General features: G+C 43.5%; 1 protein-coding gene across 1 annotated transcript in view; it reads right to left on the bottom strand.

The window, feature by feature from the left end:
* The window catches only part of NTRK2 (neurotrophic receptor tyrosine kinase 2), a 426,971-nt gene that overhangs the window by 283,741 nt on the left and 120,856 nt on the right, over window positions 1–22,374 (bottom strand). Inside the window, 2 exon segments of the mRNA XM_075318432.1 lie at window positions 3,083–3,182; window positions 6,789–6,886. Of these exon segments, the coding sequence (XP_075174547.1) occupies window positions 3,083–3,182; window positions 6,789–6,886 (198 nt within the window).

The raw sequence follows: 22,374 nt of genomic DNA, 5'->3' as shown, positions 1-22,374 counted from the left end.
TCGGCTCACGCTCACAGCAGAGCCTGAGCCGAGGGTCATTATTATATCACATCCAATGCTCTCGCATCAGATGCCATATGCTAATGTGGCTCCAGCCTAAAGCTGGTGTCACACACAGCGACAACGACAACGACGTCGCTACTACGTCACCATTTTCTGTGACGTTGCAGCGACGTCCCGTCGTTGTCGCTGTGTGTGACATCCAGCAACGACCTGGCCCCTGCTGTGAGGTCGCCGGTCGTTGCTGAATGTCCAGCTTCATTTTTTGGTCGTCACTCTCCCGCTGTGACACACACATCGCTGTGTGTGACAGCGAGAGAGCGACGAAATGAAGCGAGCAGGGAGCAGGAGCTGGCATCTGGCAGCTGCGGTAAGCTGTAACCAGCGTAAACATCGGGTAACCAAGGGAAGACCTTTCCCTAGTTACCCGATATTTACCTTCGTTACCAGCCTCCGCCCTTGCTGCCAGTGCCGGCTCCTGCTCTGTGCACATGTGGCTGCAGTACATATCGGGTAATTAACCCGATGTATACTGTAGCAAGGAGAGCAAGGAGCCAGCGCTAAGCAGTGTGCGCGGCTCCCTGCTCTCTGCACTGTGACATGTAGCTGCAGTACACATCGGGTTAATTAACCCGATGAGTACTGTACCTAGGAGAGCAAGGAGCCAGCGCTAAGCGCGGCTCCCTGCTCTCTGCACGTGTAGCACAGCGACGTTATGATCGCTGCTGCGTCGCTGTGTTTGACAGCTAAGCAGCGATCATAACAGCAACTTACAAGGTCGCTGTTACGTCACAGAAAATGGTGACGTAACAGCGACGTCGTTGTCGCTGTCGCTTAGTGTGAACCCAGCTTAAGGGTGCACATGGAGACAGCTGTCAATCCCTAATAAGACCGTCTACTGGACTGAAAACCCCAGAAAGAGGATTAAATGAATAAAAGATGGTTTATACTGAATCTTTTCTCACAAAGCTATATATTAATCTACTCAGCTCCCCCTGCTCTATAACATGGTGCGCCGATTGGATGGCATTTTCGTGGTGACAGGTTGTCATTAAGAAAAACCAAAATAATCTATCTATCTATCTATCTATCTATCCCTCTATCTATCGTCTATCTATCTATCTATCCCTCTATCTATCGTCTATCTATCTATCTAACTATCCCTCTATCTATCTATCTATCTATCTATCTATCCCTCTATCTATCTATCTACAGTATCTATCTGTCTATCTATCTATCTATCTATCCCTCTATCTATCTATCTACAGTATCTATCTATCTGTCTATCTATCTATCTATCTATCTATCCCTCTATCTATCTATCTATCTATCTATCTATCCCTCTATCTATCTATCTACAGTATCTATCTATCTATTGTGAGGCAGTGACAGGGGTAATATTTGAAGACCGCTATGTGTCCCCCAGAATGTGTCTGGAAACCCTCTGAGTTTGCTATAGCTATTACTGGGAGTATAGCACAAAGGGTAACAGAGAGACAGATCCCTCCTCCCAGTCCAGGTTTTGTAGCAATCCTCATGTCCGGCATTTTCATTTAAAATCATGCAGAGCACAGCAGGGTGTGTCTCAGTTGAGAGCCAGGCTTGGTGAAGCTAACACATGCCATGTGAGCTGGGCTGGCTCTGTGTGGAGTGAACACAGGCCAAGAGTGTGAGCCTAGGAGAAACTTACACAGATCCCTGCGTTTAACGGGGTCCTAAGGTAACAAGACTTTTTGATGCAAAGAATTTGTCTATATGCACTGGCTGTGATCCGGAAGAGACTTTGACAGTGGGAAATTGGATCTATTTATGCTGCAACAATAAATAGACTGTTGGTGTGAACACGCTGCTGCCTCACTGCCTCACGTTTTTGCCCAAGCAACGCTGCTACCTCACACTATCTATCTATCTATCCCTATATCTATCTATCTACAGTATCTATCTATCTATCTATCTACAGTATCTATCTATCTATCTATCTATCCCTCTATCTATCTACAGTATCTATCTATGATTCTATCTATCTATCCCTCTATTATCTATCTATCTATCTACAGTATCTATCTATCTATGATTCTATCTATCTATCTATCTATCAAGAAAGGCAGGACCCCTGTGGATATTCATGCAAGGAATGGACTTTCATTCATTTATGATGTTTAGCGAGGTTTCCTTATTGAACTCCATTATACTTGGGTACTCGAGTCGCACCCATCCAAGCATTAACTGTTTATTACGAGTACCGAGCACCTGAGCATGGTAGTGCTCGCTCATCACTAATATTGACTTATCAATTCTGGCAGAAAAAGAAGCAGATTTCTCTGATAAGATATATTACAAAGTTGTCTTTTTTATGTACTATTGATTTATGAAAAAAAAAATTAAAACCACTCTTACGTGTTAACTAGTAAATACTGTTAAACAGTATTATAAACATTTTTAATCCTCCTTACATTTACAAAAAACTTTACAAAACCAGTAGCAAAATGAAGGAATATTACTGACTGTAGAAGTATAAGAGTGGTGTTACATATATTAGATCTATTTATGAGTAATATACCTAAAGTCATACTTAAGCAGGGTAGGAAAACACAGACCTGTGATACACCTGAAGGCACCTCTCGGCAAGCAAAGCTTGACATCTTTGCTTCAGCAGTGATGGCTGTGCATATAAGTAGCTGTCAATCGGGACAGTATGTATACATTCCACGCTATACATACAATACTCTCTTTAATTGACCACTGACAGCTGAGATATGAATTATTGCTTCAGGGGCATACTTATAACAAACTCTATCAAAATATTTAAGTTGCTTATCAAAAGTTCAACACAAAGTATGCTTCTAAACTAAGAGTTCAAACTTAGGGAGCAGTTTTATCATCTACTTTGATAAATGTAATCATGTAAAAATTATTTACATAATAATAGCAATAATTACTTAAAAAAGAAATAATAAAAAGATACAAGAGAAAAATAACTAGAAAGAGTAGATTTTACACTCAAAAGATGTAACACCTAAATATGTCAACTAGAATTCCCTGGCATGTGCTAAGAATAAAGTAGTAAATATCAGTCTCCTACCTTTCAGTCCAAACTTGGAGTGTCTTCCAAACTTTAGGATGATTAACATTATCACCAACCCAGTGCAGACCAACGCTGCAATACCAACAACAACGTAGACCTGCAAAAAAAACAAAAGAAAAGATGATCTACAGTGCCTTTTGATCTACAGTGTATTGTGAAAGTATTCAGCCCTTTGGCTTTTAACCTGTTTTGTTACATTACAACTTGTGTTTACATATTTTGTAATCCAATTGCTGTCTGATGCATCAGCACTAAATATTCTAAACTGTGAAGTGAGAAAAATACAGGCAAAAAAAAAATGTATTAGATAAAATAAATAGAACTTGTCATGTGCATATGTATTTGCCCCTTTGGCTATGAAGCCCCTAAAAATTTCTGGTGTAAGCAATTCCCTTCTTAAGTCACATGCTTAGTAAAAGAAAGTAAACCCGTGTGCAATCAAAGTGTCACATTGTCTGTCACTATATAGACACCTTTTCTGAAAGGCCACAGAGGCTGCAAGAGGCACCACTAACCAAACAGCACCATGAAGATGAAAAAGATATCTCCAAACAAGCTAGAGACAAAGTTATTGAGAAGCACAAGTCAGGGTTGGGTTCTAAAGAATATCCCAATCTCTGATGACCCCCAGCAGCACCATCAAATCCATCATCATCAAATGGAAAGAACAAGTAGTACCACTACAAACCTGCCAAGAGAGCCCCTACAAAATTCTCATCTCAGTCCAAGAGGGCATTAATCAGCGAGGTAGCACAGAGACCAAAGATAACCCTGAAGGAGGTGCAGAGTTCTTAAACAAATAGGGAGTATCTGTCCATATGACCACAATACGCTGTACACTCCATAGAGCTGGCCTTTACAAGAGTGGCCAGAAAAAAAGCCTTAACTTACAGCAAAGTATTAGAAGTCTCATTTCAATTTTGCCAAAACACATGTGGGAGACTCCCCAAATGTATGGAGAAAGGTGTTGTGGTGAGATGAGATCAAACTTCAACTTTTTGTCCACCAAGATAAATGCTATTTCTGGGGCTAAACCACCCCAAGAATACCCTCCCCACAGTGAAACATAGTGGTGGCAGCATCATGCTGTTGGGAAGGTTTTTGGCAGCAGAGAAATTGTCATAATAGAGGGAATAATGGATGGTGCAAAATACAGGGATCTTCTTGAGCAAAATCTGTTTCACTCTGCCAGTGATTTGAGACTGGGACGGAGGTTCATTTTCCAACAAGACAATTACTCAAAGCATACTGCTAAAGCAACGCTTGAGCGCTTTCAGAGGAAACATGTAAAGAGTGGCCTATTCAAGGCCAAGAACTTAATACAATTGAGAATCTGTGGTCAGACTTGTAAATTGCTGTTCACCAGAGAAAACCAACTAACTAGAAGGAGCTGGAGCAGTTTTGCCTTGAGTAATGGGCCAACATCCCAGTGGCAACACGTGGAAAGCTCATAAAGACTTATCGAAAGCGACTTGCAGCTGTAATTGCCAAAAAAGGAGGCTCTACAAAGTACTGAGTTTAGGGGGGGTGAATAGTTATGCACACTGAAGATTTCAGTTTATTTATTGTTTGCTTCACAATAACATGAAAACCAAATGTTCACAGTTGTAGGCATGTTCTTTATATGAGCTGATGCAAACCCTCAAAACCCCCCAGTAATATACCAGGTTGTGAGGTAACAGAACATGAAAAATCCCAAGGGGCTGGGGGTGTGTGTGACTATTTTAGTAAGACACTATCATCCCTAAACATTTTGGGGAAAATTTTGTAAGGCCACACCAGTTATTTGGACACAACTAGGCTGGTACTTCAAAACTTCAAATTGTTTATGCCAGAAGGTTGGCGAAAAAAAACATTTTGAATAGCTGCAATATTTTTATGCAAAAATATTGCAATTTTGGCATTTTCACGCTAGTTTCATGCAGCTTCAGTCTTATTTTTTGTACTCCCGTTATTAAAGCTAGCATATGAAACAAAAGTCTTAAGGATTCGAGGCCATGGTCTCAAATTTAGTCGCATGCTCTTTTAGAACAAAAAAGTTACATTTTATGCAAATTGTCACAAGTTTATTTATTTTACTTTCTTATATAGCAACATTAATTCAACAGCCCTTTATATAGTGATACTAATTCCACAGCTCTTTACAGACATCTTCATCACTGTGCCCATTAGGGATCACAGTATAAATTCCCTATCAGTATGTCTTTTGGAGGTTTGGAACATGCTTGGTAGGATTTTAACCCAGGACCTCATTTCTGCAAAGCAACAGTGAGAACCACTGAGCCACTTTGCTGGCTATAAACTGTATAAACTATTGAATTAAAGTTTATGAATAGCAGATTTTTACAAAATTGCAATTGTCAATCCTGTGGGAGAAATTTCAAAATGTGAAAAACAGATCTAAAAGAAATGGTATGTGTAAACAACCTAAATTTATGAAATATGTGGTAAACTTGCAGCAAAATTGAATGTGTAGGAAAGATCTGGCAAACATTCCAGTTAAAGGCTTCAATCCATCAAGACCAGCTATTTTCTTGGCATTCTTGATGAGGGGATGTGATGGAGTCAGATGCTCCTGATTCTTCATAAATATGGAGCATCTGCCAAGTGGTGTGCGCCTCCGTGCACCATGTCAGAATTCTCACTCTAGTCAGGGCTTGGAGTGAGAATTCTGGTGTAGGCCACTCCACTGGTCAATATGAATTAGACGAGCTGTAGCGTCACGCCCCTGGCATGCCCCAGCTCTGCCCATTTTGGCATAGCTGGTAGAAACTGGCATGAAAACAGGCAAAGCTTTTTTTAGGTGTCAAAGCTTTGATGAGTTGGGACCAAAGTGTTGGCCCATGAGCAATATTTACCACCAGGTCATGCAGGCACACGACTGTTTCACTTATTGTCTATAAAGCTGAATAGGGAAACTTTTACAATAAGGCCTAAGCCAGACGGCATGAAAATCGGTGAAAGTTAGGTACGATAAAAAATCGCATTCTACTCGGACGAATATTAGCCTGTGTGTCAGCACACATGAGCGATTTATTTTCTCAGCCCTAATCGGACCAATAAAACAATCGCAGCATGCCGCAACTGTAATGCGAGACTCTTTCTCTCACACCCATTCAAGTGTATGAGGTGAGAGAAAAATCGCACTGCACTCGCGGTACACCGGTGTACTGTAAGTGCAGTACGAGAATGGCAAGAGCCGGCTACGGAGGAGAGGGGGAGATAAATCCCTCCCCTCCTCCGTGCCGGCTCGCCCCTCCTCTGTGCCGGCGCGCCCCCCGCAGCTGAGGTCCGCTCGCACGGTCGGACCTCAGTCGCAGAGACACTCGCATGACACTCGGCTCTGCTGTACTGCCAGAGTGTCATGCGAGGGGATCACAGTAATCCCCGTGTGGCCCCAGCCTAACTTGTGACAAAACATCCAGCTTAACGCAGTACAAGCATTGTGCAGTCCTCAGAATTTATGGGCCTAACTCTAGTTGTTGACAGCTAGTTGACCAAAGCACGGTAAAAGATTAAAGGCCGGTAATCAGTGGTGGGAAGGCAGGACTAGTCCATACAGCTCATAATTTAAAAGGCAGTGCTGCATCTGATAAAGTGTAAATTGCTGTAAAGTTCCATGAAATACATATGTAATTGACAAAATGTCTTTCAGGCATCATAACCTAATATTATACATTATAAATACAAGTATTATAGCTACCGTAATGCTGTCTTCATTCCCTCCATTGGAAACATCTGTTGAAGTGACCCCATTGTCTGTGCTGTTCCCACCGCTGCCATTAGAAGTCGCCTCGTAATCTTGAAACAGACAGAAATACCACATTATTCACAAATACTAAAAGGCTATTAGTGTAGTAAAGATTTCATACAAACTAGTTCAAAAAGAATCTGTCATTGAGTTTATGCTGACATATGTTCTTCCAAGCCATATTAGGGGCAGTTATCCTGATTCACTTAGTGGGCTTATTGCTGTAGTTTTGATAAAACCTTGTCTTATCTGCGGCAACTTTGCTAGTATTCTCTAATATTCTCCTGCAATTGTGGTCGTTGATATTCATGAGCTCCGGTTAGCCACACCTCAATCAGCCTCATCTGATTGATAGTTTTTTGCCCATTTGCAGAGTATATGCAGAAAGTTATCAATCAACTGCTAGGGGAAGGAGTAGATTGAGTTTATCATTGAGATTAAACCAGTATTTAATCAAAATTACAGCAAAAATATTATTACTGGCACACCACTAAAATCAGGATCTCTGCCTATTTTCTGTGCTCCAATTAGTCGGGGCAGGATAATTCTGGTGACAGATCCCACTAAAGTATTATACTGACTCCCAACCTTAATTACAATGTATCACTTTGGCTACCTAATATATATTCACTTCTATTCCTGGGATAAAACTATTTAAGGTGAACCTGTCTGATTCTCACAAGCTGGTGTCAACTTCTGCTCCTGGAAATCTAGCGCATGCACTCGGCTCATTTTGTCATTGTCGCTGCACCTCTGAAGCCATGTGTATGTGTCCCGGGTTCAGAGAAGCACACTGCACATGATCAGAAGAACAGCTTCTGCACTTTTGATCATGTACAGTGTGCCCTGGCTTTAGAGGCTCAGTGATGCTGCCAAAATGAACCATGCGCGGGATTTGCAGGATCTAGTGATGATATTGGTCTGTGGAAATCTTGTTATGACGCCCACAGGGGTGTGATAACTTGGCAAGAGCATCGACAAGTCTGGGGAAACTAATGTCTCATAGACTAGTTAAAGCCCTTATTAGCTTATAAATCCTTTATTTAAACATTGATTTTAGTGAACAACATTATACAGGGTTGATTAGGCAGGAGATTTAGTCAGAGATGTGAATGCTGTTGGGTTGGAGGACATAGGGGACCTGATAGTTTCCCTTTAAGCAAAATTTAAGATCGTTTTAACTGAATTTAAATAAAAGAATACTAAATCTGTTGTTGGATTATCAGCTTTCTAATTTTAATTTTAATTTTTGCAGTCTGCTTGAATTGTCTAATATGTTAGAATATGCCTTCTGGTCACATAGATTTTAGGGTTTGTTCTGGCGCATATTTAATGACTGTATCCCCGTTAGTGGATTGGGAAAACTAGGAAGGGCCAAAATGAATGTGTGTCTTTGGTTTGCAAACTAATAAAGTATATTAGGGAACACTGAACAGAGCAGGCTTGTTAAAATAAGTTTTCCAATTCTTAAAATATACCAATGGGTTAACTACTATATGATTTGTCACTTGCTAGTTGCTAGTGTATTATCTGTAGCTGAAATGCCTCTATGGGTACAGTTACACTAGCATATACAGTAGCTTCTGATGTGAGAGCATCGGAAGCGATATGCTAATGACCCTCTGCTGCGGGTGTCAGCCGAGGGTCATGCGAGTGTGATTCAATCTTGCCATCGTATCACAGCTGCGGAGAAGAGGGAGGGAGCACTTTCTTCCCATCTCCTCCTCGACTTGTCTCTGCGCATGTCACACTGCACTCGGATTACATGGAAGTGCAGTGAGATGTTTCCCATAGACTTGTATGGGGTGCGTGAGCCGAGACTCGGTGCTAAACACAGCATGCTGTGATGGATTCTGCAGGCTGCTATGGCATGACAAATCAATCGCAGATGGACACTGCCCCATAGTTTTGCAGTAGAGTGAAAGCAATCTGATGTTTTATTGGATTGCACTCGCCAATGCAAAATGCAAGTGGAATCAAGTCCTATAAATCAGTCTCACACACAGTCATCTGATCATAACAGATAGTTATCCCCGTTTTCTATAAAGAGATGTTTATTTTCTCTGGGCCTTCCAGGCTCTCCCCTGTTCAAGGCTTTCCTTTTCTTGGGTGGGTTTGCTTTTAACATGCTGGCGAGTAACTTGTGAGGAGACAGTGGGAAAAAGTACAGCAGAACAAATGTAATGCAAGCAGCATTAAATAGAAACAGTGGCATGATTCTTATTATTAGTATTTTAGTGTAAAAAGTTTTAAAAATCACGAAAAAGTTGCAGCTTTTGCTGTTCTCACGCTGTTTTCGCCCATATCTGACATGGAAGGGCACTGAAGGGAATGAGAGCTTTGTGATTGAGTTTTGGTGTGCTAAATCATCTGGGATAGAAAGTGGACGCTATGTCACATTTGCAGAGGTGCTGAGATTCCAAAACAGCAAAACCCTCCGAAAAATGACACCATTTTAGAAACTTCCCCCTTAAGAAATTTATAAAGGGGTGTGATGACCATCTTGAACCCATTGATGCTTCACAGTATTTTAACAATATTGAGCCATGAAAATGAAATATATTGTTTTTCAACCAAAAATTATGCTAAAGGCACACATTTTTATTTTTTACAAGATTAACAAGAGAAAATGAACCACAAAATTTGCTAGGCAATTTCTCCTGAGTACGGCAATACTCTGTACTGTGCCTGAAAAGTAATTTCCGATAACATACGAAGTTCAGAATGGAAGGAGTACCATATTGGAGTGCAGATTTGGCTGGATTGGTTTGCAGGTGCCATGTCACACTGGCAGAGTCCCTGAGGTGCCAGAATAGCAGAACCCCCATAAGTGACCCCATTTTACAAACTACACCATTTAATGAAATAACATATAAAATGATGTTTTAAAGTCTCAGATTTTACATTTTCACAAGGGGAAATAGATAAAAATGACTGCATAATTATTACACAATTTCTCGTGAATGTGACAGTGCCTCATATGTGACTGTACAGTAAGTACCATTTGGCCATATGGCAAGACTTGGGAGGGAAGGAGAGCTACTTGACTTTTGGAGTGCAGTTTCCTGTAATAGTTTGTGGACTCCATATACAGAGCCTGTAAGTACTAGAACAGCAGAAACCCCTCTCATGTGACCCCAATTTGGAAATTCAGCCCTCTGGGAATTCAGGGTGTAGTGATGATTTTGAATCCATGGGTGTTTTTCAGAAACAAGCAGCAATATATATTGCAGAGTGAAAATGGACATCTGCTATTGCAGTGCCCAATATATGGTAGTGCCTTTACATTGTGCCCACCTTGAGATTCTGGAGACCTGCACCCTGTATATGATGCTGGCTCATATCACTATAGAAATGCAAAGCATGTGGTCACTAACTGTGGGGTAGGTACACTGTGTGTGCCGTGTTGAACTTCCAGTGAAAGACATGAGAGAGTATTTAAGCGATAACACCAATTTTAACACACTTGCTCTCCATTCACACCTGAGACCTTGTAACACTAATGAGTCATATGACACCAGTTAGGGGTGTACTCACTTTTGCTGCCAGTGTTTTAGACATTAATGGCTATGTGTCTTGAGTTATTTAAAGTGCACACCAAATTTACACTATTATATAACCTGTACACTGACTACTTTACATTGTATCAAAGCGTCACACTTTCATTGTTGTCCCAGGAAAAGATATAATAAAATATTTACAAAAACGTGAGAGTTGTACTCACTTCTATTATATACTGTATGGCTATGAGGCTGTCAAGTTTGGGGCAGGAAACTGCAGCAAGATGAAGTATGGTGTGCAGTATGAACTTGGACATAGTGTCTTGGGCGTCTGAATAAAGCCTAAAGCGGGCTTTACACGCAGCATCATCGGTAACGAGATGTCGTTGGGGTCACGGAATTCGTGACGCACATCCGGTCTCGTTAGCGACGTCGTTGCGTGTGACACATACGAACGACCAAAAATACTCACCTTATCGTTGATCATTGTCCGGTCGTTGTAATCCCGATTATCGTTGCTGCTTTTGCACGCAGGTTGTTCGTCGTTCTTGAGGCAGCACACATCGCTACGTGTGACACCCCATAAACGACGAACAACAGCTTACCTGCGTCCTCCGGCAACGAGGTGGGCGTGTCTTTCCTTCGGCTGCTCTCCGCCCCTCCGCTTCTATTGGCCGCCTGCCATGTGACGTCGCTGTGACACCGCACGAACCTCCCCCTTAGAAAGGAGGCGGTGCGCCAGCCACAGCGACGTCACAGAGAAGGTATGTCCGTGTGACGGGGCCTAACGATATTGTGCGCCACGGGCAGCGATTTTCCTGTGACGCACAAACGACGGGGGGCGGGTACGATCGGCAGCGACATTGCTATAGCCCGCTTAAGTAAGAGACAACTCTTTCCTACCTGGGTGGATTTAATTAGTGGTCATGACTGCGAAAAGTCATTAGTAGAGTTGAGCGCGGTTCTAGGTTCGTGGTTCTCCAGTTCGAGGTTCGAGTGATTTTGGGGGCTGTTCTAGATCGAACTAGAACTCGAGCTTTTTGCTAAAAGCTCGATAGTTCTAGATACGTTCGAGAACGGTTCTAGCAGCAAAAAGCAGGGCTTTTTACAGCTACAGTGTGCAGGAGCCATCGCTGGCAGCCTGCCACAAGCTGGTAACCAAGATAAACATCGGGTATCCAAGCAAAGCGCTTTGGTTAGTAACCCGATGTTTATCCTAGTTACGTGCAGGAAGCCCACACTTCCCCGCTCAGCTCGCTCTGCCCCCTCCTGCCCGCGGCATGTACACATACATACATACACACACACACACACACACACACACTCTGCACACATGGTCCCGCTCGGCTTACCTGTGGTGATGAAGTCCCGCCATCCCGACCTCAGCGCTGTCACTGTCCTCCATGGCCGCCGCTTGTCACATCACCTCTCGCTTCCGACCCGAGACTGACTAGCGGTGACGTCACGGGCCTCTCGCGATATTTGGCTGTGAAGGCGGCGGTCAGTGACAGGTGCTGTCGGCAGTGCTGGAGATCAGCGCAGGTAATGTACCTCGCTGACAGCAGCACTTGTCATCCCCTGCAGTGACCTGGGCTGACCCATTGATGTTAGCTCAGGTCACTGCATTGCTCTCCCAGCCAATGGGGAACATTCTGCTCTTCATTGACTGGGACAGTGTGGATCGTCATGGCAACCCCTTGGATTACACCAGACCTGGATTTGTTTTTCTTTGTAATAAATTGGTTAAAGAGGGAATGTTTTGGGGAGTGTTTTTTCAAATAAAAATGTGTTTGTCGTCTATTTTTTTTTATTACTGACTGGGTTGGTGATGTCGGGTATCTGATAGACGCCTAACCTCACCAACCCCAGGGCTTGATGCCAGGTGACATTACACATCTGGTATTAACCCCATATATTACCCCGTTTGCCACCGCACCAGGGCGCGGGATGAGCTGGGGCGAAGCACCAGGATTGGCGCATCTAATGGATGCGCCACTTCTGGGGCGGCTGCGGCCTGCTATTTTTAGGCTGGGGAGAGTCCAATAACCATGGACCTCCCTAGTCTGAGAATATCAGACGCCAGCTGTCTGCTTTACCTTGGCTGGTGATCCAATTTTGGGGGGACCCCTACGTGTTTTTTTTTAATTATTTATTTAATTTAAAATAACAGCGTGGGGTGCCCTCAGTTTTGGATTACCAGCCAAGGTGAGGTTGCCAGCTGTGGTCTGCAGGCTGCAGCCGTCTGCTGTACCCTAGCTGGCTACAAAACTAGGGGGAACCCTACGTCATTTTTTTTTTCATTTTTTTGGCTAAATACAAAGCTAAGCACCCCTTAGTGCCACATGAAAGGCACCAAAGGGTGCAAAATTACAAAATGCAGGAGAGTGGGACATTATGTGTCTTTCTGCCATTATAATGACAGAAAAGACTGATATGAAGTGCACAAGCACAAGAAAATCACCAGAGCGCTCTACGCTGTGAAAAGCAGTAGAAAATGGCACTGGAGTGAACATGTGACCGCCTCTTGTAGGATGAAGCTATGGATCCTGGGTAAATTTATGCATTTACCCTCCTTCAGTTTTTTTGCAGTACACAAAAAAAACGGAAGGCACACGGATGACAAACAGATGACATACGGACCGTCTACGGAACGGAAACGGATGCCACACGGATGCACCCGTGAAAAAAAACGGACTGTTTTTTGCAGACCGCAAAAATGGATCGGTCGTGTTAATGTAGCCTTATTCTGATCTGCCGTTTATAAACAGCAGGCAGAAATAAGTGAATAACGCCCCCCGGCGTCAGAAAATCTCCAGGGTTTCAGGGCTAGCTGAGACCCTGGAGATCATGATTCAGGACGGTTTTTCCGGTCCCCGCTCACGTGATCACTGGTATACACCGTACACCGATGATCACGTTACAGTAAATGACAGCGCCGGTAAAAAATTATTTATCTCCCATCTGGCATGAACAAACACTTCTTCTCCACTTCTTCTCCATTTCTCCACTTCTTCTCCACTTTTTTTTCCATTTTTTCTCCACTTTTTCTCCACTTTTTCTCCACTGTTTTCTCCATTTTTTCTCCACTTTTTCTCCACTTTTTCTCCACTTTTTCTCCACTGTTTTCTCCATTTTTTCTCCACTTTTTCTCCACTTTTTCTCCACTTTTTCTCCACTTTTTCTCCACTTTTTCTACATTTTTTTTCTCCACTTTTTCTACATTTTTTTCTCCATTTTTTCTCCACTTTTTCTCCACTTTTTCTCCACTTTTTCTCCACTTTTTCTCCACTTTTTCTCCACTTTTTCTCCACTTTTTCTCCACTTTTTCTCCATTTTTTTTTCTCCACTTTTTCTCCACCTTTTCTCCACCTTTTCTCCACCTTTTCTCCACTTTTTCTCCATTTTTTTTTCTCCATTTTTTCTCCACTTTTTCTCCACTTTTTCTCCGTTCTTTTTCTATGGTCGGTCTACCCATTAGCTCTGCCATGCATAGTGTAGCTCTACACCTACTGCACATGTTACTTTATGATTGACATCTCTTTCATACCAGAGCTGTCTAAGCCTACTCTGACCCCATATTTGTCATTACTATATTGTCCTTGTACTGTATTATGACATTTGTATCATGTGTTTCATTTTTTGCTGTGTTGCAATTTTTTTCCTGCATCCCAATTGTACCTCTACATTGTTCGAGTTTATGTTATTGTTCTCTCACTCTTATGTGATACTGATTATTGTCATTTTTCAGGATTACATGCAGATAAGTCCAATCTGACGAAGGCTCAGGCCGAAACGTCATTTGTAACTTGTTTTGGACAAAAACATATATGCTTATGAAAATTTTTTTTTTCTTAATACGGACCAATAAAGAGTGATTTTGCATTACTATCTGTTGTGACTTACTGACTTTGTCTGGGAGATTTAGAGTGCCGAGGTTACTCACTAATTTTATCTATTATTACCTCTGAGCACCTATATACCAGTGAGCAGAGCTTCCTCTACAGTAGTTCTCCTGATTAGGCATGTCCTTACCTCATGAGCAGGGCACTGCAGCTTTGGTAGCAACCATTACGACATGGACTCTGCTGCTGTGGACCCGGGGAGAGTGAGTGCAGATTCATTGCACCCACACTCCTCACATGAAGGGTCCGCACTCCTAGAAAATGGGGGATACATTCGTTGAGTGTCTCCCCCCCCATATTCTAGATGGTCCAGAGTCGTCGTGGGACCCCTTTATTTTTTTTCTTACAATAAATTGGTGAAAGAGGAAATGTTTTGGGGACTGTATTTTCAAATAAATTTCTTTTGTCGATTTTTTTTGTTTTTGTTAGTACTGACAGTTTATGATGTTGGGTATCTAATAGACGCCATGACATCACAAACTGCTGGGCTTGATCTCAGGTGACTTTACAGCTAGTATCAACCCGATTTATTACCCCGTTTGCCACTGCACCAGGGCACGGGATGAGCTGGGGTGAAGCGCCAGGATTGGCGCATCTAGTGGATGCGCCACGTCTGGGGTGCCTGCGGCCTGCTATTTTTAGGCTGTGAAGGCCCAATAACTATGGACCTTCCCACCCTGAGAATACCAGACCACAGCTGTCCGCTTTACCTTGGCTGGTGATCCAATTTGGGGGGGAACCCTACTTTTTTTGTGTAATTATTAATATTTATAAAATAATTATAAAAAAAGAGCCTGGGGGGACCTGCACATTGGATCCCCAACCACGGTAAAGCTGCCAGCTGGGGTTTTCAGGCTACAGCCGTCTGCTTTACCCTAGCTGGCTATCAAAAATGGGGGGACCCAACGTCATTTTTTTTTTAACTATTTTTTAAATAGAAAATATTAATGGGCTTCCCTGTATTTTGATTGCCAACCAAGGTAACGGCAGGCAGATGGGGGTGGCAACCCATAGCTGTCTGCTTTATCTGCGCTGAGAATCAAAAATACCGCGGAGCGCTACGTCATTTTTTTTAAAGATTTATTTTTACAGCACTGTGATGTCCAGCAATCAAAATACAGGGAAGCCCACTTTTGTTTTTAGTTATTTAAATAAATAATTAAAAAAAATATATATGGGCTCCCGCTGCATTTTTTGTATTGCTAGCTAAGGGTAATCCAAGCAGCTACTGGCTGCTAACCCCCACTGCTTGGTGTTACCTTCACTGGCAATGGAAAATCCAGGGAAGCATTTTTTATTTTTTTTGCCAAAAAACTACAAAAAAAGGACGTGAGCTTCGCCATATTTTTGTATGCTAGCCAGGTATAGCAGGCAGGTGCTGGAAGAGTTGGATACAGCGCCAGAAGATGGCGCTTCTATGAAAATGCCATTTTCTGAGGCGGCTGCAGACTGCAATTCGCAGCAGTGGGGCCCAGAAAGCTCAGGCCAACCTGTGCTGCGTATTCCAATCCCCAGCTGCCTAGTTGTACCTGGCTGGACACAAAAATGGGGCGAAGCCTACGTCATTTGTTTTCTAATTATTTCATGAAATTCATGAAATAATAAAAAAAGGGCTTCCCTTTATTTTTGGTTCCCAGCCGGGTACAAATAGGCAACTGGGGGTTGGGGGCAGCCGTACCTGCCTGCTGTACCTGGCTAGCATACAAAAATATGGCGAAGCCCACATAATTATTTCAGGGGGCAACAAACTTCTGCATACAGTCCTGGATGGAGTATGCTGAGCCTTGTAGTTCTGCAGCTGCTGTGTGTCTGTATGGAGAAGAGCAGACAGCAGCTGCAGAACTACAAGGCTCAGCATACTCCATCTAGGACTGTATGCAGAAGTTTTTTGCCCACCAAAAAAATGACGTGGGCTTCGCCATATTTTTGTATGCTAGCCAGGTACAGCAGGCAGCCACGGGCTGCCTCCAACCCCCAGTTGCCTATTTGTACCCGGCTGGGAACCAAAAATATAGGGAAGCCCGTTTTTTTTAATTATTTCACTTATTTCATGAAATAATTAAAAAACAAATGACGTGGGCTTCGCCCCATTTTTGTGTCCAGCCAGGTACAACTAGGCAGCTGGGGATTGGAATCCGCATCACAGGTTAGCCCGAGGTTTCTGGGCGCCTCTGCTGCGAATTTCAGTCCGCAGCCGTCCCAGAAAATGGCGCTCTCATAGAAGCGCCATCATCTGGCGCTGTATCAAACTCTTCCAACAGCCCTGGAGCCGGGTGGCTTGTTGGGTAATCATGAGTTAATACTGGCTTTGTTTTACTAGCCAGTATTAAGCCAGAGATTCTTAATGTCAGGCACGTTTGACCCGGCCATTAAGAATCTCCAATAAAGGGTTAAAAAAAAGACACCACACAGAGAAAAAATACTTTAATAGAAATAAATACACAGACACATTAGAGACTCCATCTTTATTACCCCTGTCAGCCCAATAAATCCCCAATAAACCAGCGCTGATAAGAGGTTTTTAATAGAGGCTTAAATTATAAGCAGCAATTTCAGCGTTCCAAGTGCCTTTAAATGAATTTGAAGAAACTGCACTTCAGGATTGTAGTGAGGATTGTAGTGAGGATGAGGTGCCCCAGCCCATCACTTGATGAGCTGGGGCACCTCATCCTCACTACATTCCTCACTAGTGTAGTAGTAGTGACGATTGTAGTGAGGATGAGGTGCCCCAGCCCATCACTTGATGGGCTGGGGCACCTCATCCTCACTACAATCCTCACTACAATCGGGAAGCAGCGTGCAGCCTTCACTCCGTGAGTGATCAGTGCTGCTAGCGGTAACAGCGGTAACGCTGACAGACGCGTTACCATATCAACGGTGCTCCCGGAGCCGCGGTTAGAGGTGACGTCACCGCTAACTGCGTTGCTATGGCAACGGTGATCTCCGTTAATGACCGGCTGTGTCAGCCGGTCCCTAACGGAACGGGGAGTCGACCGTGTACTAGAGCATATCGCCGGTACACGGCGATACACAAATGTGCACCGTGTACCGGAGAGATGCACTCGCAGGTCCTACATGACGCGTCATAGTCATGTGACCAGTCTGTAGCCAATGAGATAATAGCCACGTGACTGGTCACATGGCTATTTTGACGTCACGATAGGTCCTGCTTCTCTGCTGGCAGTGCCGGTCACCGGGAGGATTCAGCGATCATCGGATGGAATAGCGGCAGGAGACAGAGTGCAGGAGGGATCGCGGGGACCGGTAAGTGTTATGGCAATGTTTATTTACTGTATGTGTACATTTATAATGCATTTTTATGTGTTTGTGATTGCCTCCCAGTATAGCCTATTGGTTCGAGTTCGGTTCGTCGAACGTTCGACGAACCGAACTCGAACGAGACCTCCGTTCGGCGAACCACCTCGAGCCGAACCGCGACCGGTTCGCTCATCTCTAGTCATTAGTGTCAAATATGTTACAGTTTGAACAGCTGAAGTACATAAGCCTGCAGGTTATTGTCTGTTAGTAATAAGACCTACACAAACATACCTTTGTGGTATTTTACATGTGGGAAATAAATACATGTGTTATTTTTTTTTTTTATTTAGAATTTAAATCTTGAGTGAATTCAAAATGAACCTGAGCCTTAAAGGGATTGTTCACTACTTGGACAACCCCTTCTCATTACCCTTGTTATGACATGCTGACTCTGCAACCAATTAGCACTTTGTTCCTTCTCCCTGCCTTCGGACGTTTGAGTAGGAAGTCAGTACAGCGCTCACATCCTGCTCAAGTGTCCAAAGGCGGGGAGACAGATGCTGGGCACTGATTAGTCGCGGGGCTCCCATGTCATAGCATTGTCACGTGGGCCCCAGGAACACAGCTTTAGACATCGCTTAAACTGCAGCCGCACCAAAGGTGAATATCATCTTATTTATTTTTATAGAGGCAAACAAAGGGAATGAGTAGGGGTTGTCCAAGTAGTGGACATCCCTTTTAATGAAACAATTAAAATCTAGATTTCCTGGATAATAGATAGCTCAGTGCGCATAGGCTGCCAATTTTCTAGGTAGCACAAGGGCTGTTTCCACAGAAAAAAATACTGCCAAGAACAATGATTTTTTTATGCTACATAAAAGAGCATTTCACCTGATGAATATGGCCTTTATAAAAGAGTGACAAGAAGAAAGTCATTTTTTAAAGCAAGCAATGAGAATTCCCACTTGCAGTTTGCAAAAAACATGTAGGGGACAGAACTAGCATGTGGAAGAAGGTGCTCTTGTCAGATGATACCAAAGTAGAAATTTTTAGGCTAAAAGTAAGATGCTATATATAGCAGGAAATTAATATTGCACATCCCCCTGAAAACACCATCCCCACCGTCAAACATGGTGGTGGCAGCATCATGCTGTGGGGATGCTTTTCTACAGCAGGGACAAGGAAGCTGGTAAGAGTTGATCGGAAGATGGATAGAGTTTAGATCAAAGCATATTCATGTGTTTGAATGTCCCAGTCAAAGTCTAGTCCTAAATCTCATTGAAAATATGTGACAAGACTTAAACATTACTGTTCAGAGACACTCTCCATCCATTCTCACTGAGCTAGAGCTATTTGGCAAAGCAGAATGGGCAAAAATTCAGCCTTTAAATGTGCAAACCTGGTAGAGACATACCCCAAAAACTTGCAGCAGTAACTGCAGAGAAAGATGATTCTACAAAGTATTCACTTAGAGGGGGCTGAATATAAATTACATCACAATTTTCAGATTTATATTTTCAAAATCATTAGAAAATTAGAAAACCATGTATCATATTCTTAACACTTGACAAACTCTTGCTACTTAGTGTACAAAATCTCTAAAAAATAAATTTAAGTTTGTGGGAATATCGAGATAAAAAATGTGGCAAATTTCATGGGGAATGAATACTTTTTCAAGGCACTGCATATATAAATATATATACATGAATAAATTGACAACTGGGTCTTGCCATTTCGCATTCTCAAAGAAACGTGTCCCTATTAGTGATGAGCGAGCATGCTTGTCACTACTCGGTACTCGCACGAGTATCACTGTACTCGGGCTGCTCGGCGGGGACCGAGTAATCTCGCGATACTCGTGCTTTACTCGTGGTCTTCATTTCTGCATGTTGGCGCTCTTTTGAGAGCCAGCCCTCATGCAGGGATTGGCTGGCAGACCACTGCAATGCCACAGCCCTGTTAGTTGTGGAATTGCAGTGATTGGCCGGCCTGCACAGCGTCACCGAGCCTTTATATAGGCCGGCGCGCTGTGCTCTGCTCACAGCTATTCTGACAGTGAGTGTAGGGAGAGTGTCGCTGATTCAGGGAAAGCTTTGCGGCCCTTTATAGTTAGTTCCGGAGCAGGGCTGCAAACAGTGTGACCAGAAGTCCTTCTCAGGACTATTCTAGTTGTATACAGGCAGGCAGGGTATAGCCAGGTCGGAGTACAGTAGCAGAGTCCTTCTCAGGACTATTGTTGCTATATACAGGCAGGGTATAGCCAGGTCGGAATACAGGCTAGTGACCAGAAGAGTCCTTGTCAGGACTATTGTAGCAGTATACAGGCAGGCAGGCAGGGTATATATAGCCATTCCTAGTGGTGACCGTATACCAGCCTTCATCATATCTGGGGCTGGTGTACACAGTGTAAAACAGTCCAGATAGTGTCAGACTTCTCAGTAATTGTCGCTCCTAAAAACCAGTTAGGTTCTTATTGCGTCCGTGCTTGCATTTAAAAACAGCACGTGTGTGGCAGTCGGTGGCAGGGTACAGGTGCGCGTTTTGCACAAACTATTATATAACGCACAAGTCTAGTGTATAATACACGTCAGTCAGCAGTGTCTGATAGTGTCAGACTTCTCAGTAATTGTCGCTCCTAAAACCCAGTTAGGTTCTTATTGCGTCCGTGCTTGCATTTAAAAACAGCACGTGTGTGGCAGTCGGTGGCAGGGTACAGGTGCGCGTTTTGCACAAACTATTATATAACGCACAAGTCTAGTGTATAATACACGTCAGTCAGCAGTGTCTGATAGTGTCAGACTTCTCAGTAATTGTCGCTCCTAAAAACCAGTTATGTTCTTATTGCGTCCGTGCTTGCATTTAAAAACAGCACGTGTGTGGCAGTCGGTGGCAGGGTACAGGTGCGCGTTTTGCACAAACTATTATATAACGCACAAGTCTAGTGTATAATACACGTCAGTCAGCAGTGTCTGATAGTGTCAGACTTCTCAGTAATTGTCGCTCCTAAAAACCAGTTAGGTTCTTATTGCGTCCGTGCTTGCATTTAAAAACAGCACGTGTGTGGCAGTCGGTGGCAGGGTACAGGTGCGCGTTTTGCACAAACTATTATATAACGCACAAGTCTAGTGTATAATACACGTCAGTCAGCAGTGTCTGATAGTGTCAGACTTCTCAGTAATTGTCGCTCCTAAAACCCAGTTAGGTTCTTATTGCGTCCGTGCTTGCATTTAAAAACAGCACGTGTGTGGCAGTCGGTGGCAGGGTACAGGTGCGCATTTTGCACAAACTATTATATAACGCACAAGTCTAGTGTATAATACACGTCAGTCAGCAGTGTCTGATAGTGTCAGACTTCTCAGTAATTGTCGCTCCTAAAACCCAGTTAGGTTCTTATTGCGTCCGTGCTTGCATTTAAAAACAGCACGTGTGTGGCAGTCGGTGGCAGGGTACAGGTGCGCGTTTTGCACAAACTATTATATAACGCACAAGTCTAGTGTATAATACACGTCAGTCAGCAGTGTCTGATAGTGTCAGACTTCTCAGTAATTGTCGCTCCTAAAAACCAGTTATGTTCTTATTGCGTCCGTGCTTGCATTTAAAAACAGCACGTGTGTGGCAGTCGGTGGCAGGGTACAGGTGCGCGTTTTGCACAAACTATTATATAACGCACAAGTCTAGTGTATAATACACGTCAGTCAGCAGTGTCTGATAGTGTCAGACTTCTCAGTAATTGTCGCTCCTAAAAACCAGTTAGGTTCTTATTGCGTCCGTGCTTGCATTTAAAAACAGCACGTGTGTGGCAGTCGGTGGCAGGGTACAGGTGCGCGTTTTGCACAAACTATTATATAACGCACAAGTCTAGTGTATAATACACGTCAGTCAGCAGTGTCTGATAGTGTCAGACTTCTCAGTAATTGTCGCTCCTAAAAACCAGTTATGTTCTTATTGCGTCCGTGCTTGCATTTAAAAACAGCACGTGTGTGGCAGTCGGTGGCAGGGTACAGGTGCGCGTTTTGCACAAACTATTATATAACGCACAAGTCTAGTGTATAATACACGTCAGTCAGCAGTGTCTGATAGTGTCAGACTTCTCAGTAATTGTCGCTCCTAAAAACCAGTTAGGTTCTTATTGCGTCCGTGCTTGCATTTAAAAACAGCACGTGTGTGGCAGTCGGTGGCAGCGTCAGGCTCCACGTTGTCCCTGGATAGAGACGTGCATGAGGGCCTCAAAACATTGTTCCCATTGCAAAGGAGTGGGTCTCCTGTCGTTGTAATGTCCATTCTGCAAAGAATGGGCGAAAAAATTTACCACTGGGGGTATACCTGAAACAAAGGCCTAAGTATTGCAATTTGTAACGGTCATCATCATGGTGGCGCATGAGGAGAAGGAGGAGCAGTCCAGCGATTAGCCAAACTCCAGAAGTGTGTACCCATGGGTGAGTGGAGGTACATGGCAAACTTTAAATTCCGCTCTCATTTGCTGGTGGTGTGGTGAAGTCTGGCCCAATCCAACCCTTGTTCATCTTGATCAGAGTCAGCTTGTCAGCATTTTCAGTTGACAGGCGGGTGCGTTTATCTGTAATGATTCCACCTGCGGCACTAAAAACACGCTCTGACAAAACGCTAGCAGCAGGGCAGGCCAGGCCTTCCAAGGCGTAGAGAGCCAATTCATGCCACGTGTCCAGCTTGGATACCCAATAATTGTAAGGCACAGAGGAATGTCGGAGTACAGTTGTTCGATCTGCAAGGTACTCCTTCAGCATCTGGGCAAACTTAGGATTTCTTGTGGCACTACCCCGCACCTCAGGGGCTGTGGTACGTGAGGGGCTGAGAAAACTGTCACACATCTTAAAGACTGTTCCCCTACCTCTGGCGGAT

This window comes from Anomaloglossus baeobatrachus, chromosome 1, assembly GCF_048569485.1.
Source record: "Anomaloglossus baeobatrachus isolate aAnoBae1 chromosome 1, aAnoBae1.hap1, whole genome shotgun sequence".
Taxonomy (NCBI): Eukaryota; Metazoa; Chordata; class Amphibia; order Anura; family Aromobatidae; genus Anomaloglossus; species Anomaloglossus baeobatrachus.
The sequence above is the reverse complement of the archived record's forward strand: the minus strand, read 5'-3'. Positions and strand labels throughout refer to the sequence as shown.